At 40.7% G+C, this 14,059-nt stretch overlaps 1 protein-coding gene across 1 annotated transcript in view; it reads right to left on the reverse strand.

Annotated features, from left to right (window-relative positions):
• The window catches only part of KIT (KIT proto-oncogene, receptor tyrosine kinase), an 82,178-nt gene that overhangs the window by 31,586 nt on the left and 36,533 nt on the right, over nt 1-14,059 (reverse strand). Inside the window, exons 4-6 of the mRNA XM_077477477.1 lie at nt 8,247-8,380; nt 2,453-2,612; nt 57-246 (exon numbers count right to left, since the gene is read on the reverse strand). Of these exons, the coding sequence (XP_077333603.1) occupies nt 57-246; nt 2,453-2,612; nt 8,247-8,380 (484 nt within the window). The remainder of the gene's footprint in view (nt 1-56; nt 247-2,452; nt 2,613-8,246; nt 8,381-14,059) is intronic.

A 14,059-nucleotide genomic window follows, 5' to 3' on the forward strand; every position in this document is an offset into this window, starting at 1 on the left:
GATAGATTATCCTATCATTCATGCAAGATAAGAATGTTTAATGACTATTATTATACCTGTTATTGCCCTCATCTCGTGGCTGTACAAAGTGGTCTGAGGTGTTCAGAAGGGTTTCGTTCATGTAAGTCCAGTACTCTTCATCAGGGCGGGGATAGGCATCAATATAAACCTGCAATTTCATGTTCTCTCCATCATTTAAATTAATTGTAGTGTTCTCAGTGATGGTCAAGTTAAGGTAGCCAAATTCTATAAAAGTAGCAAAATTAGATATCATTATAATAACAGCTTAGAGCAAAGACAGTTCATTAAAAAAAAACATGTAAAAAATGACATAGAAACATAGAGGGGCCTTATTCGATACAGAGTTATTTTTTAATGCAGGAAGCCGTGACAACAAGAATCCACCATATAGTAATCTGGTGAACTCTGATTTGCTGCTATTTTTTCTTTCCAAATACATTTTATGTTAAACCCAAAACCAAACGTAATATATTGCAGCTTACCTTAGATGTGGTGACTACATACATATTTCTTACTTTTACTTTTTTTTCACCTCTGTTTTCACCTGGTGATCTGACCAGTAACACACCTCCTGTATTAGAGTGCCTCAATTCTGGATGAAGGAGCACAGGGGCCACCTTTGGACATTAGCATTGTCAGTCTGGGGGGGGGGGGGGGGGTACTAACCTATTTAAATGCACCATTAAATTGAAGCAAATCTCCAGCTAATACTTAATAAGCAGTTACAGCAAAAAGTTATTTTTTTCCTACTGGGATAAAGGTTTCACATAAATAAATAAATAAATAATGATCATTGCTGACCAGTGTGTTAAATGGTTTGTCTCATCCTTGTAACTGATTCCTCTGCAAGAGAGCTTGTTCTTTTGAAAAACAACAGACATACTGGCCAGATCACCAGATGAAAATAAAGCAAAGAAAGGCCAAAAGAGAAAACAAATGCAGTCAACACATCTAGGAATAGGTAAGCTGCAATATAATAAATGTTTGCGTATTAGTTTAATACAGCATTAAAGGCAGAAGGTTTTTACATTCTATGCATTAAGATAAAAAATGTTCTGTGTGTAGCAGCCTCCCCAGCATCCCCTAATTACTTACCTGAGCCCCATCTTCAGCAATGTCCACGACTGTCTAAGCCATCCGGGGAACACTCAGTCAGTCAGCCAATCAGGGGAGAGAGCGGGCAGGGTCAGGTCGGGGCTCCGTGTCTGAATGGATACACGGAGCTGTGACTCAGCTCAGGTGCCCCCATAGAGAGCTGCTGGCTGAGGGGGCACTCGATAGGAGGGAGGGACCAGGAGCAGCAAAGAGGGACCCGAGAAGAGGAGGATCTGGGCTGCTCTGTGCAAAACCAACTGCACAGAAGAGGTAAGTATGACATGTATGACCAAAAGAAAACCAAAAAACAAGACTTTACAATCCCTTTAACATTTTACTGAACAAGGCAGTGAAAAGAACAATGATATGATGCCAACCCTTGGCAAAAAATAAGATTGAGGGCACATGTCAATGAGTGTTATTTTCCTGAATTTGACGTATGTTTTGGAACGCACACCAGCAAAATTCTATTGACTTTTATGGGTTGTGCAACTGGCAGCTCAGGGGGTGAGGTTAACCTTTGCGATGTGTTTCTGTAGATGCAGCAAATCCTATTAAAGGGAGTCTAAATTGCACACAAAGCAGGTAAAACACACACTTTTCATTTCAAACAAATGCAGCTGGTTGCGTTTCAATGAAAAAAAGCAGCTTTTGACTGGCACACCCATCAAATATTTGTAACTGCTCTCTGCACTCCCCTTATTAAACCTTCCCCTAAATGTCTGATTTAAAGGCTCCCCAAAATCCATCGGCATTAGGCCGCTATGCTGTTCCTGCCTCCACTAAGAAGCTGTACTGATGTCTGTCTGTGAAGGAACATATCTCAGCAATACAGCCAAGCATGACCTGCATGGACACTGCTCACAGTGTTCAATAAACCCTATAAGAAGGCATGAAGGGTCACTTTATTGACGCTCCACTCCGCATGATAAAGACGTGATTCAGGCAGCCCCTAAAATGGACATCTGCTCAAACCCTAAGGAGGCACATTGTTGCAGGCTGGCCTTATGACTATCAATGTGTAAAGTAAAAGGTTCCTTCCTAACTAACAAGCTGGAGACCTTTAAGGAATACAATGAATGGTTGCTATGAGCTGCAAGATGAAATGCTTCAGATAGCAAAACTTTCCATAAACCGTAAACAGCCATACGCATACAGCAACCAGACATGTGACTGATGTCCACATCAGGCAATAGAAATCAATACAAAGAGATAAAAAAAATGGAAATCGGTGGTAAACGGAGCTCTTCAATTTAGATACAGATAAACGAAGCTTGGTAGATGACGTCAGTGATGCCACTAATACATTGCAAATATTTAACTAACAGTTACCTACCGAGAACTTCCAATGTGAACGTAACATTCACCACGTCAATGCTGTTCTTGGCTTCACAGATGTATGTACCAGACTCATTATACTGAACGGCTTGGCTGCTCAGAGTGCGGTTGCGAACAAAATTAGAAGTGGAAATAAAATCGCTCTTTTCAGTGTCTTTCTGCAATGAAATCACAAAATTAGCTATTATAATGAGAAAAAAAAATAAAAGATTTATTATGTCAAATCAGAAGTCTCGGAAGAAAGGCCTTGACAAGCTGTCTGCTGCAAGTAGCTTTTCATACAATTGGATAATGACAGATGAAACGATAAGGACAACAATGCAGGTGCTTGTGTGATGGAGAAGAGTTTATTACTGAGATATGGCTGATTATTAAATCACCTTTGCAGCTTCATTAAAATATGCTAATTACACATGACTGGGCCACCATATCTTTACATACGGACAAAAGGAAAGGAACAGCATAAAAAATAGGAAATGGAGGATGATCGTGCCGCAGGGAATATGGAGAGGGAGGAAGGAAGGAAAAGGGGGGCTAAGAATATTGTGAAGGTTCTCCAAGATGTCAATGCTAATTATGGCAGGGAATGTGAAAGGCACAGTTATAGACAGTATACCATGGAAGGTATGGCAGACGGTAATAAAAATGTCCTCGTCATTTATAGAGTGACAGTCATTGGAAAGGTGGATTTACTAAAACTTTAGCACCCAGAACAGTACAGCTGTGCATAGTAACCAATCAGCTTCTAACTTCAGCTGGTTCAATTAAGTTTGACATGTCAGATCGCATGCCAAATCGCAGCCTTTTGACTTTGCGACGCCACATTGATTTCCAAAAGTGGTTCCTGAACTACTTTTGGCAACTTGGAGGGCGATTTCAATAGACATCAGGGCATGAACCCGCAGACATGTCTTCCAATTCGCCCCGCGAACTTGCACTGAAATGCGGGTTTGAAATTGTGCGAGTTTGGCTGAACTTGCACGATTTCATACCCGCATTCAGTGTGAACGAGGGCTAAAACCTAGAAGCTGATTGGTTACTATGCACAGCTGCACCAGATTCTGTGTGCTCCAGTAAATCCCCTTCCGCCCTACTGTCTCAGTATCAGCAATAAAAATTACTATCTGTCTGGGAATCAGCTGTTAGCTCTATTTTATATATATATATATATATATATATATATATATATATATATATATATATATATATTACACATATCAGCTGTTAATCTTATTAACCTCATACACTAACCACAATCTGGGTGGTTCTTTCCGTTGAACATTTCTTTCATATCAATTTTGAATACATAATATAAAGGCAGATTGCGGAAGAAAACTGTGAAAACATTTTAGTTGTTTATATTTGCTATTGTGTTTTGTGTGTATACTTAATGGGCCTCATGTAAACCAATCAGCTTCTAACCTCAGCTTGTTCAATTAAGCTTTGACAATAAAACCTGCAAGCTGATTGGGTACTATGCAGAAGTGAGACTCTCCAGCTTTAGTACATAAACCCCTACGAGTTTGTATACTGCCTATAGCTAATCTGTTTGCAGCTGTTATTTCTCTGGTATCAGTTTAAATAAATTAAAACAAAAGATTTGACTGGTTACTATGAATAACAAACATTTAAATATCTGCTCCATTTTATATATATGTATATATACATATATATTATATATATATACCGTATATACTCGAGTATAGGCCGACCCGAATATAAGCCGAGGCCCCCAATTTACCCCCAAAAAAACTGGCAAACTTATTGACTCGTGTATAAGCCGAGGGTGAGACATGCCTGTCCATCCCTGTGTGTGTGTCCGTCCATCCCTGTGTGTCCGTCCATCCCTGTGTGTCCGTCCATCCCTGTGTGTCCGTCCATCCATCCCTGTGTGTGTGTGTGTCCATCCATCCATCCATCCCTGTGTGTGTGTGTCTCCATCCATCCATCCATCCATCCCTGTGTGTGTGTGTCTCCATCCATCCATCCCTGTGTGTGTGTGTCTCCATCCATCCATCCATCCCTGTGTGTGTGTGTATCCATCCATCCCTGTGTGTGTGTGTGTGTGTGTGTGTGTGTGTGTGTGTGTGTGTGTGTGTGTGTGTGTGTGTCCAGCCTACCTGTGTCCCGAGCCTTTGTCCCGAGCCTCCGTCCCGTGCCTTGCCTCCTTGCCTCCGTCCCGTGCCGTGCCTTGCCGCCGTGCCTTGCCTCCGTCCCGTGTCGTGCCTTGCCTTGCCTCCGTCCCGTCCCGTCCCGTGCCTTGCCTTGCCTCCGTCCCGTGCCCTCTTCGTCGGCGCCTCGGCGGCCATTGTAAAATTCAAAAGCCGCGCCTCCGCCTTCGCCTGTGATAGGCGGAACACTGAATTTCCCAGCAGCCTGTGTTCCGCCTATCACGGACATCGTATCATCCTCGTCCGTAGTACGAGGATGATACGATGTCCGTGATAGGCGGAACACAGGCTGCTGGGAAATTCAGTGTTCCGCCTATCACAGGCGAAGGCGGAGCCGGAGGCGCGGCTTTTGAATTATAGAATGGCCGCTGTCTGTCTGCTCGACACGCTGATCGAGCGGGCAGACAGCGATGACTCGAGTATAAGCCGAGGGGGGCACTTTCAGCCTCAAAAAAGAGGCTGAAAATCTCGGCTTATACTCGAGTATATACGGTATATATAATATGTTCCAATTACATTTTCGGTCAGCTAAAAGTTTTTTCTTGTTTAACATCTGTTGCATAAGCCTGTACTTTTCTGGGCTAGAAAAACGGTGAGAAGACTCCAAAACTCCTCTACTACTTCAAAGGTTCCTTTTACGTATCTATATCCCAGAAGACAAATTAAGCCCTGGACTGACAAGGGCAAAATACATGTCCAACTATTTACAAACAAACACATAAGTAGCTGACCTTCAGGCACTATAGGTTAGGGTGGCCATACATGTTGTAATAATTCCTTTGTTACTGAGGGAACAAGTATAGCAATTTGCCTACACCCGTAACCTCCGTCAGGCAAGACAGAGATACGTTTGGATACGTTTGTGGCAGGTAGTGCAGCAATGAGACTGAGGACAGGCAGATGCCCCACCATCCATCATTCTCTATGAACCCTCTACCTGTCTTCAGCCAGTTTTGGATGCATTCTGGACAGATTGGTAGAACAATAGAATCATGAGCTCTGCATTTAAGAGCACGACCTTTCATCTCTGTTACCATGATGCTGTAAACGGAGATGGCCATAGTAACCGGCATATGAGAACACAAAACATGCTTGCAGGCTTTTCCTGAAATACAGTACCTATGTCACGTGTAACAACAGCAAGTTCCCTAGACAGCTGGGCTAGGGTCATTGTGGTAAAGCTAACTTACAAGAGCCTCTTCATTAATTCTGTTGCGTAATTTTTGCATACATTATTTGTTAGCACAAACGTAAAGTATAACTATAGCAAAACTTTGTTTTTTGTTTTGGATAGAGTGGGGAGGGATTAGAGCTCCTGACAATTTTTATTGCTGTCTGTGCCCCCTTTAAGGAGATTCATCCTCTCTATTTGTCCTGTTTACCATTATCATTGAAAGTGAAAGTAAAAAGAAAACCCAAATTTTGGGTTGTCCCCAGAAAAGTAACAGGTGGGGACACTAGTTCTGGTGAGCTGGGGGACCCCAAGAAATGCCTTTAATTTGCACATTTCCTCTGACTTCCTGGTTGGCTATGGGACAGGAAGTGAAGGGAAATCTCTGCAATGGGACAGAGATGGTGGGGACAAAAAATCTGACAGGAGTTATAACACTCCCTTACTCTATTTAAAATGAAAAAAAAAAAAGTTTGCTCATAGTTCTACATTAATCCTAAGTGTGTGGTGTGTGGGTATATATCTATAAAACATCTTTCTCCAACATTGGTCTTACACAATTGTCTCCCTATTGCTTATTAGAATTAGGTAGCAAACAGAACCCCCTCTACAATCGGAAGCAAGGACCCGCTTCTCAATTACATTTCAAAACAGCATCTTCTGTTAGACCAGAAGAAAAACATGAATGCAGCTCACCAGTTCTTTTGGCTTCTACGTTAAAGTGGTTGCAAACCCTTTCGTCTAACTTTTATCTATAGGTAAGCCTAGAATATGGCTTACCTATAGGTAGTGGAAATATCTCCTAAACATGTGCCGTTTAGGAGATATTTCACTTGAAGTTCGCCAATGTCGTCATCGGCGCATGCACTGTGAAGAAACGCACCTCCGTGCCGTTTCTTCTCCAGAGTGTGCTGCGACTGACAGCATGCACGAGAGTGACGTCACACGGCTCCGGCCAGTCACAGAGCCAGAGTCCGCGGCCCCGGAACGAAGAGGGGTGAAGATCGATGTGGCCTGCACAGGGGACAGCGTGGGCTTCGTTTGCAGGTAAGTGCCACATAATGGACTAGTATGCAATGCATTCTAGCCTATTATGCTTTTAATTTGCAGGGTTTGCATGGAGCAAAAGAGGAAGTAAAACCCATTGGTGGTTTACTTCCTCTTTAAAGGGAATAACATAATTAAATAAGCAAAATTATGCTTAGAAGAATGATTTTACCTGCATTTGAAGCAAACCATAGTACGCACAGAGTATGCCAGGTGTAAATGGATACACGCTAATCAGCCTGTATGGCACAGATTCCCCCTGTTTAGACCCCTGCTATTTCACCAAAACCCCCTAATGGGGCTCCTAAAAAAAATGACTTAAAAATAAAAAATACATAAAAACTACTGGCCCTCTAGTCCCTCCTGTATTGATTTGTATTGTAAGTGTACTGTCTGCCCTCATGTTGTAAAGCGCTGTGCAAACTGTTGGCGCCATATAATTCCTGTATCATAATAATACTGATGCCGTCCACTGCCCTACTGACACCAATCTCTGTCCTACTGACACTGTCCATTGCTCTGCTGACACCGTCAGTATATATACACACACGCGCAAATATGTTTGAGCTTTGGGGTGCACACCCTAATGCAATAGGCTGTGCACACCTATGAAGCAAACACAGCTTCGCACTTCAGACGAGACTTTAATGTCAACATTAGTAGGCAAAAAACAACCGATTAAGCTTAGCTCAGCAGAGACGAGATGTAAAAAAAAAAGTCAGTCAACCGCATTGTAAGTGATTTTAAGCATGTAAACATAAAGTCAAACCTCAGAACAAAAATCTAAAAGAACAAAACAACACCCTCAACCCCACAAAAAAGTACCACTGAGTCTTTTTTTCCCATCACAATTCTATGCAAACAGTTTCATAACAACTCATACGTTCTGTATTTAGAAAATTAGTCCTAGATTTCTCGCTCAGAATATGTTACCCGCGCCTGGATCAATTGCATATTACTGTAAAACGATTTGTGTACATTCTTGGATTTCTTCTGAAAAATCCTTTTCTCCCAAGGTTAACTGACAATATGCAGACCTGACAAAAATGAGTGTTGTTTTCACATGTAAATACACTCCGGGGCGCCGGGCTCTAAATCTACAGACTTGTGTTTATAGTGCACTGAGAATTTGAGACACCCACCAGCTGTTACCACACTGCCGTCCTTCCCTCCATTACAGGAGCCTTTCAAATCACAAAAGCTTTTATGTGGCCAAAACAGCAAATTAATACGTAAGCGGCACAACCACGTTTTAATAATTTAGCGCTATTTGCAGGCCATTATTCAAAGAAGTGTTTTCATTTTAGACAGAGTACGAGATGTTGTTGAAAATACAATGTGACTGATATCATATTCAATTGGATGCAAGGTACTGTAGGTATTTAAGCCAAGCTATGACTTACCAAGGATGCTGCATTGATCCAACGGACCTCTACGACATTAACATCCCTCGCCGTGCAAGTAACCTCAAATGGCTCCCCAGTCTTCACAACTAGCTTGGATTTTGTTAAAGTAAGCCTGGGTAACATTTTTTGAACTGGAAAACAAATAATAAAAACATTAGCCATTACCGGCATTAGCTGGGTAGGATGTTCCATCAAAGAGAAACAATTTGACTGGAAAAATGTTTTTTATGTAAATTTCTTACAGATCACAGCTTACCCTTTTTACTTCAAAATCAGCTAAAAAAAATATATATATATTTTATTGTAGTCTGTACCATTTTCTTCCACAATATAAATAGTAACTACAGGGAGTGCCACTGCTGACCTCCTAAGAAAGCTCTGAGTTACTTACCGGGAAACAAAAAAAACGTACATTAGAAAGTCAAAACTCTGGCTCCAGGTCAGTAAACATACTTAAGGAATTTAAACAGCACGACAACTAGAGAATTTACATTTTCGGAAGGAAAATGTCAGTGATGCCAGCCTGAATATTCTATGGGTTTCCTTTACAGGTGTAGGTCAGGTGTTCCAACCACAAATACAAGGATGTTCACCCTCACTGAGAAAATGGTAATACTCCTTCAATAGGGGAGTGATTAAAGAGTAACTCCACTTTTGTTGAGAAAAAAATCATTCCCCTCTGGGCGATCTATGTACATTGCAGGTAAACTTTTTGTTGCAGATTCCTACCTTTTGTCTTCTGAAGAAATCCATTTTGTGTTTGTCTTAGCGCTGCACAATTCTGGCCAAAATGAGAATCACAATTTTTTTTTGCTTATAATAAAAAGATTGTGATTCTCGTGGCATAAAATCTTTCACATTATACAAAAAATTGGGCTAATTTTTTTAATTCATTAAAGTGTAATTTTTCCCCAAAAAATTGCATTTGAACGACTGCTGCGCAAATACAGTGTGACAAAATATTGCAACAACCACCATTTTCTTCTCTAGGGTCTCTACTAAAAAATATATATATACATATAATGTTTAGGGGTTCTACGTAATTTTCTAGCAAAAAAATAAATAAAAATTATTTTAACTTGAAACTAACAAATGTCAGAAAAAGGTTTAGTGGTTAAGTGGTTAAACTTCCCTCATTTACACACCAAAGTCTATTCCTTTGATCAAAAGGACAAATTGTTACAATGTTTATACTTAAAGGCGTTGTAAAGCTTCACTTTTTTTTTTTGGCCACATCAGTGAATACGTTTGGGAAACCCCAAATCAACTCTCACGTTCATCGTAGCCCAGACTCTCTTCAACATCATTTTAGCATTTATCTTTTGTTTCTGTGTGGGGAATTTTTTATTTTTTTCTTCCCCTCCCCTCTCTTCCATTTATCTCCATCCTTTAATCAAAACGTATGCAGCCATGGAAAAAAAAAAGGAAAGAAAAGAGGGAAAACCACTATACCCGCCCCCCCCCCATCTCCCCCCATGGTCTCTCCTCAATACGCATATACTACCACTTCAATCTACCATTTCCCTCATCCTTACGGCAAATCTTGGGGATTGTTTATAGTTTTCCCATGCTTTCCATCTCTCTATAAAACTCATCTCACCTGGTTCTCCACTATACTTTAGAGACTCCACGTTATGAATCCTATTGATTTTGCTAAACCAACTTTTTAGCAAGGGGGGCTCTGGATTTTTCTTTTAAATAACAAACATGTCATACATACCTCCACTGTGTAGCTCGTTTTGCACACAGTGGCCCCAATCCACGTCTTCTGGGGTCCCTCGGCGGCTGTCTCGGCTCCTCCTTGCATCAGCTAACCCCCTCTGGGAAGCGTTCCCAAGTCCTGTATCCGGCGTCCATAAGCCACCGACTACAGGACTCTGCCCGAATGTTTTTTCACCTTAATGCATAGAAGGCATTAAGGTGAAAAAACATGAACCTTTACAACCCCTTTAAGTTCCACTGCTAAAGAATGTTGTGATTCTTGGCAAACTGGCTGTTCCCCCCCCCCCTTTTTTTGACAGCTGTTTTTAGCAGAGCAGAGAGAATTCTCTGCATAGAAAGAATCGGGAAATACTTTGTCAAGATTGCAAAGGGGAAAAAAATCTCGATAACAATTCTTAACAATTAATCGTGCAGCTCTAGTTTGTCTGTGTCCATGTGGAAAATGCCAGGGTCTGCATCCCTTTAGATGTGATTTCCTATTGGGAGTATCTTACCAAAAATTATATTTTTGCTGCAGGGGATGCCGAAATCTAACTTGTATCTTAGTGCAGACTTCTGGAAAAAATCAGCGATCCAATCACACAAGCAGGAAATTATGTTTCTGGGGGGCGTTCTGTACACATTCTGTGTACAAAACACCTCCAGTTAGCCAAATGGCATTGGATTTTACAGAAAATTACAGAGCTGCAGATTGAAAAGGAAAGGCAATTTGCATTAACATTCAATTACAATACGATTTGTGTCGCAACTTGTATATACTATATCATTTTTTTTCTAATTTTTCCCCCCACAAAAGTGGAATTACTCTTTAAGGTTACACAGACAGCCACAAGGAACTTACAGGACTGGTTTAATTAAGACTGAACCATGTACATGAACCAGCACTGGACTGTGCCAACAAGCAGACCAGCTTAATATTTGAAACCCGTTACAATAGTATTATAATTTGGACCTCCTGATGGTATAATGGGAACAAAGTCAATGCAGAGGATTTTATTATTTACATTACATAATACTATATATTAGATATACTGTATATATAGTATTATATACTTAATATACCACAACTTGAGACTGCCAGCACTCTATCAAACATTTTGTAAATCCAGACTTTTTACATAGGAGTTTTTGGAAAGCACATGCTTACAGAGTTCAATCAGGTTTTTCCTTAGTCATAGGGCAGGGGTGTCCAAACTTTTTTCAAAGAGGGCCAGATTTGATGAAGTGAACATGCGTGAGGGCCGACCATTTTGCCTGACATTCTTTGAACCATTAAAATTTGGTCTAAGTGTGTTCATTCGAGCACTAATACACTGCCCAACAAGAATTCCCTTGCCTTTGTGGCTGTGTGTGGTGAAGAGATGAGCTCGGGTGTGTTATTTGGATATACCGTATTAATTGGCGTATAACATGCACCTTCACTTTAAGAGGGAAGTTTCAGGAAAAAAATCAAATACATTTTAAATAAAGAACTGTGAAGCAAAATAATGGTCAGTGCCCATCAATGCAGCCTAATCATTGCCATGAATGCAGAACCCGCCATAGCCAGGAACGCACTAATGAGTGCCAAAGATTACCTACAGGAGTATCTCCTGTTTACACGGCGGCCTCTTTAATAGAAAGTCCCGCCTCCTTTGATGGACAGAACGGTCGTCCAATGGCAGCGCCAGAGTTGGGACTTCCTATTACAGAGGCCGCCCGTAAACAAGAAATTCTCCTGTGTGTGTGTGTGCATGTATACGGCGTTGGGTCCCGCCTCCTCCCTGTCCCTTCCAAGGCATATACATCTTTTGTGGCCCCGACGTTGGGAGATCGTCAGGGGCCACAAAAGATATATATGTCCAAGTAACCAGGCAGGCCATTCAAAACCGGTACGAGGGCCGGGATTGGCCCGCGGGCCAGACTTTGGACATGCCTGTCATAGGGGTTTATTAACTAAAAAAGTATAGACTGTCTTCTAAGGACAAGCCTATCCAAAACCTGCATGCTTGTCAGTTACTGCTATCGATAAAGTTGGCTTTTACAGGATCTAGGCAGGTGTGTTGGTGCTATACTAAAAAGGCATTTGGGTCACACAAGCTGTATATCTCCCATCCCATGATCTGTAAAGGAGGATTCAAGGTTTAGCAGTGTGTAATAGGTCAGGACACCTTACATATGCCTTCACCTATTTACGCCAGAGCTGCCAGCCTCTCCAATTTGAAGGCTGCCACAGTGAACCAACTTTAATTAACATACCCTGGCTCTGCATTGGCTGTACAGTTCTGTAGTGGTTAGCACTTTCACCTAGCAGCCATGGGTCACTGGTTCAAATCCCAACCACAACACCATCTTCCTGGAGTTTGCATGTGCCTGCATGGGTTTCCTCTGGGTACTCTGGTTTCCTCCCACACTCTAAAGACATGCTGGTAGGTTAATCAGATCCTGTCTGTTAAATTGGCCCTAGTATGTGCATGTGTTTGTAAGCACATGTAGACCCTACAGGGTTCAAGAACTGCGCTATATCAAGATGCAACTCAACTGTATATTTAAATTGCCAAATTCTTCCATTAACAGATTACTATTTGCATTCTACCGTATTTCAGATAACTGCTTTAAAACTAAAAGAAAAGGTAGAAAGAGACATTTGTTTTTCACATGAGTGCCTGGAAAGATAACTTGGTCTCCATATGCCTATTACTAGAGAGAAGAGACTGCTCTATACTCTTGGGAAAAATTTAGGATCATTAGTAGAGGGGGGGTCACGTGTTAATGGATAAGACAGTGCTACAGCTCAAGCACAGCATCATGACTTCATTTAGTCAATTGTAAGAAAAGTCATTTTTGCTGGCGGCTTGGGAGTAGAGACAATTATTATATTTAGAAATGCGCACAGATATCTATCGAATAACATTACAATTAAACTGAAAAGAAGCCCAATAAAGTAGGGACATAATATGTAACATTCACATTATTTCCATTGCCCCTAAGATCTGACTGTGATTTAAAAGTAAAAATTTCGCTAACTTTTCTGAAGAGTTGCACCTTTTCAAGTTACGGATAACCTCATAGGCTGCTATGAGTGAAACTGACAAATACAACCACAAAATAACATTAGCATGAGAGGTCATTTCAGTTTCCAGAGCTCCATGGTACAAATATTGGATTGGAAATATAAAAATATTTCTGTAAAAATAATTTGGCCTTACAGTGCCTTGAAAAAGTATTCATACCTGTTAAAATTCTCCACATTTTATCATGTTATAACCAAAAATATAAATGTATTTTATTAGGATTTTATGTGATAGACCAACACAACTTGGCACATAATTGTGAAGTAGAAGGAAAATGATAAATGGTTTTCAACATTTTTACAAATAAATATCTGAAAAGTGTGGTGTGCATTTGTATTGGGCCCCCTTTACTCTGATGCCCTTAACCTCCCTGGCGGTACCATTATTTCGGATTTTAGGTGCTAAAAGCGGTACCATTATTTTGCATGAAAATTTGGCGTTTTATATTGTAGTCCTGCAATTCTTAGGAATAACTCTCTTAAATCTGTCCAAACCAGAGTCTAGCAGACATCCCAGGTATGATAAAGTTTGAAAAATTAAATCATAAATTATAATATAATAAATAATTATAAATAATTGTACCAAATAATAATATAACAATAATAAAAATTATTCAATAATGTAATCTAATCAAAAACACTGAAATTTGCTCAGTTGCAGAATTGTCACTGTCATTACTTTTCACTATTTGATGACGGATCTCCCCACAAATCGCTATCGCTCAATTCTGCGAGTCATTCTAATTTATTATCGCTGTTTTCTAGCTGGTCTAAAATCATTTTTGATGTACAGTGACAGTTTTGGTTGCTATGGACAATCTCCAGTTTCCAGGCATAAAGAACAGTTTTTACAATATAAAACTGCATGCAGGACACTGGGCAGACCACTAGGGACAAAGGGGATGTGAAATATTTACATACAGCAATGTAATCTGTAAGATTACATTATACTGTATGTATACTGTTTATTTCACTTTTTGAATTTGGCGCCGATCTCCGTGCCCGTGCGTCGCAACGCTCGCAGGGCACGGAGATC

This window comes from Lithobates pipiens, unplaced genomic scaffold, assembly GCF_037356315.1.
Source record: "Lithobates pipiens isolate NorthernLeopardFrog02 unplaced genomic scaffold, aLitPip1_a1.2 Scaffold_13, whole genome shotgun sequence".
Classification (NCBI taxonomy): domain Eukaryota; kingdom Metazoa; phylum Chordata; class Amphibia; order Anura; family Ranidae; genus Lithobates; species Lithobates pipiens.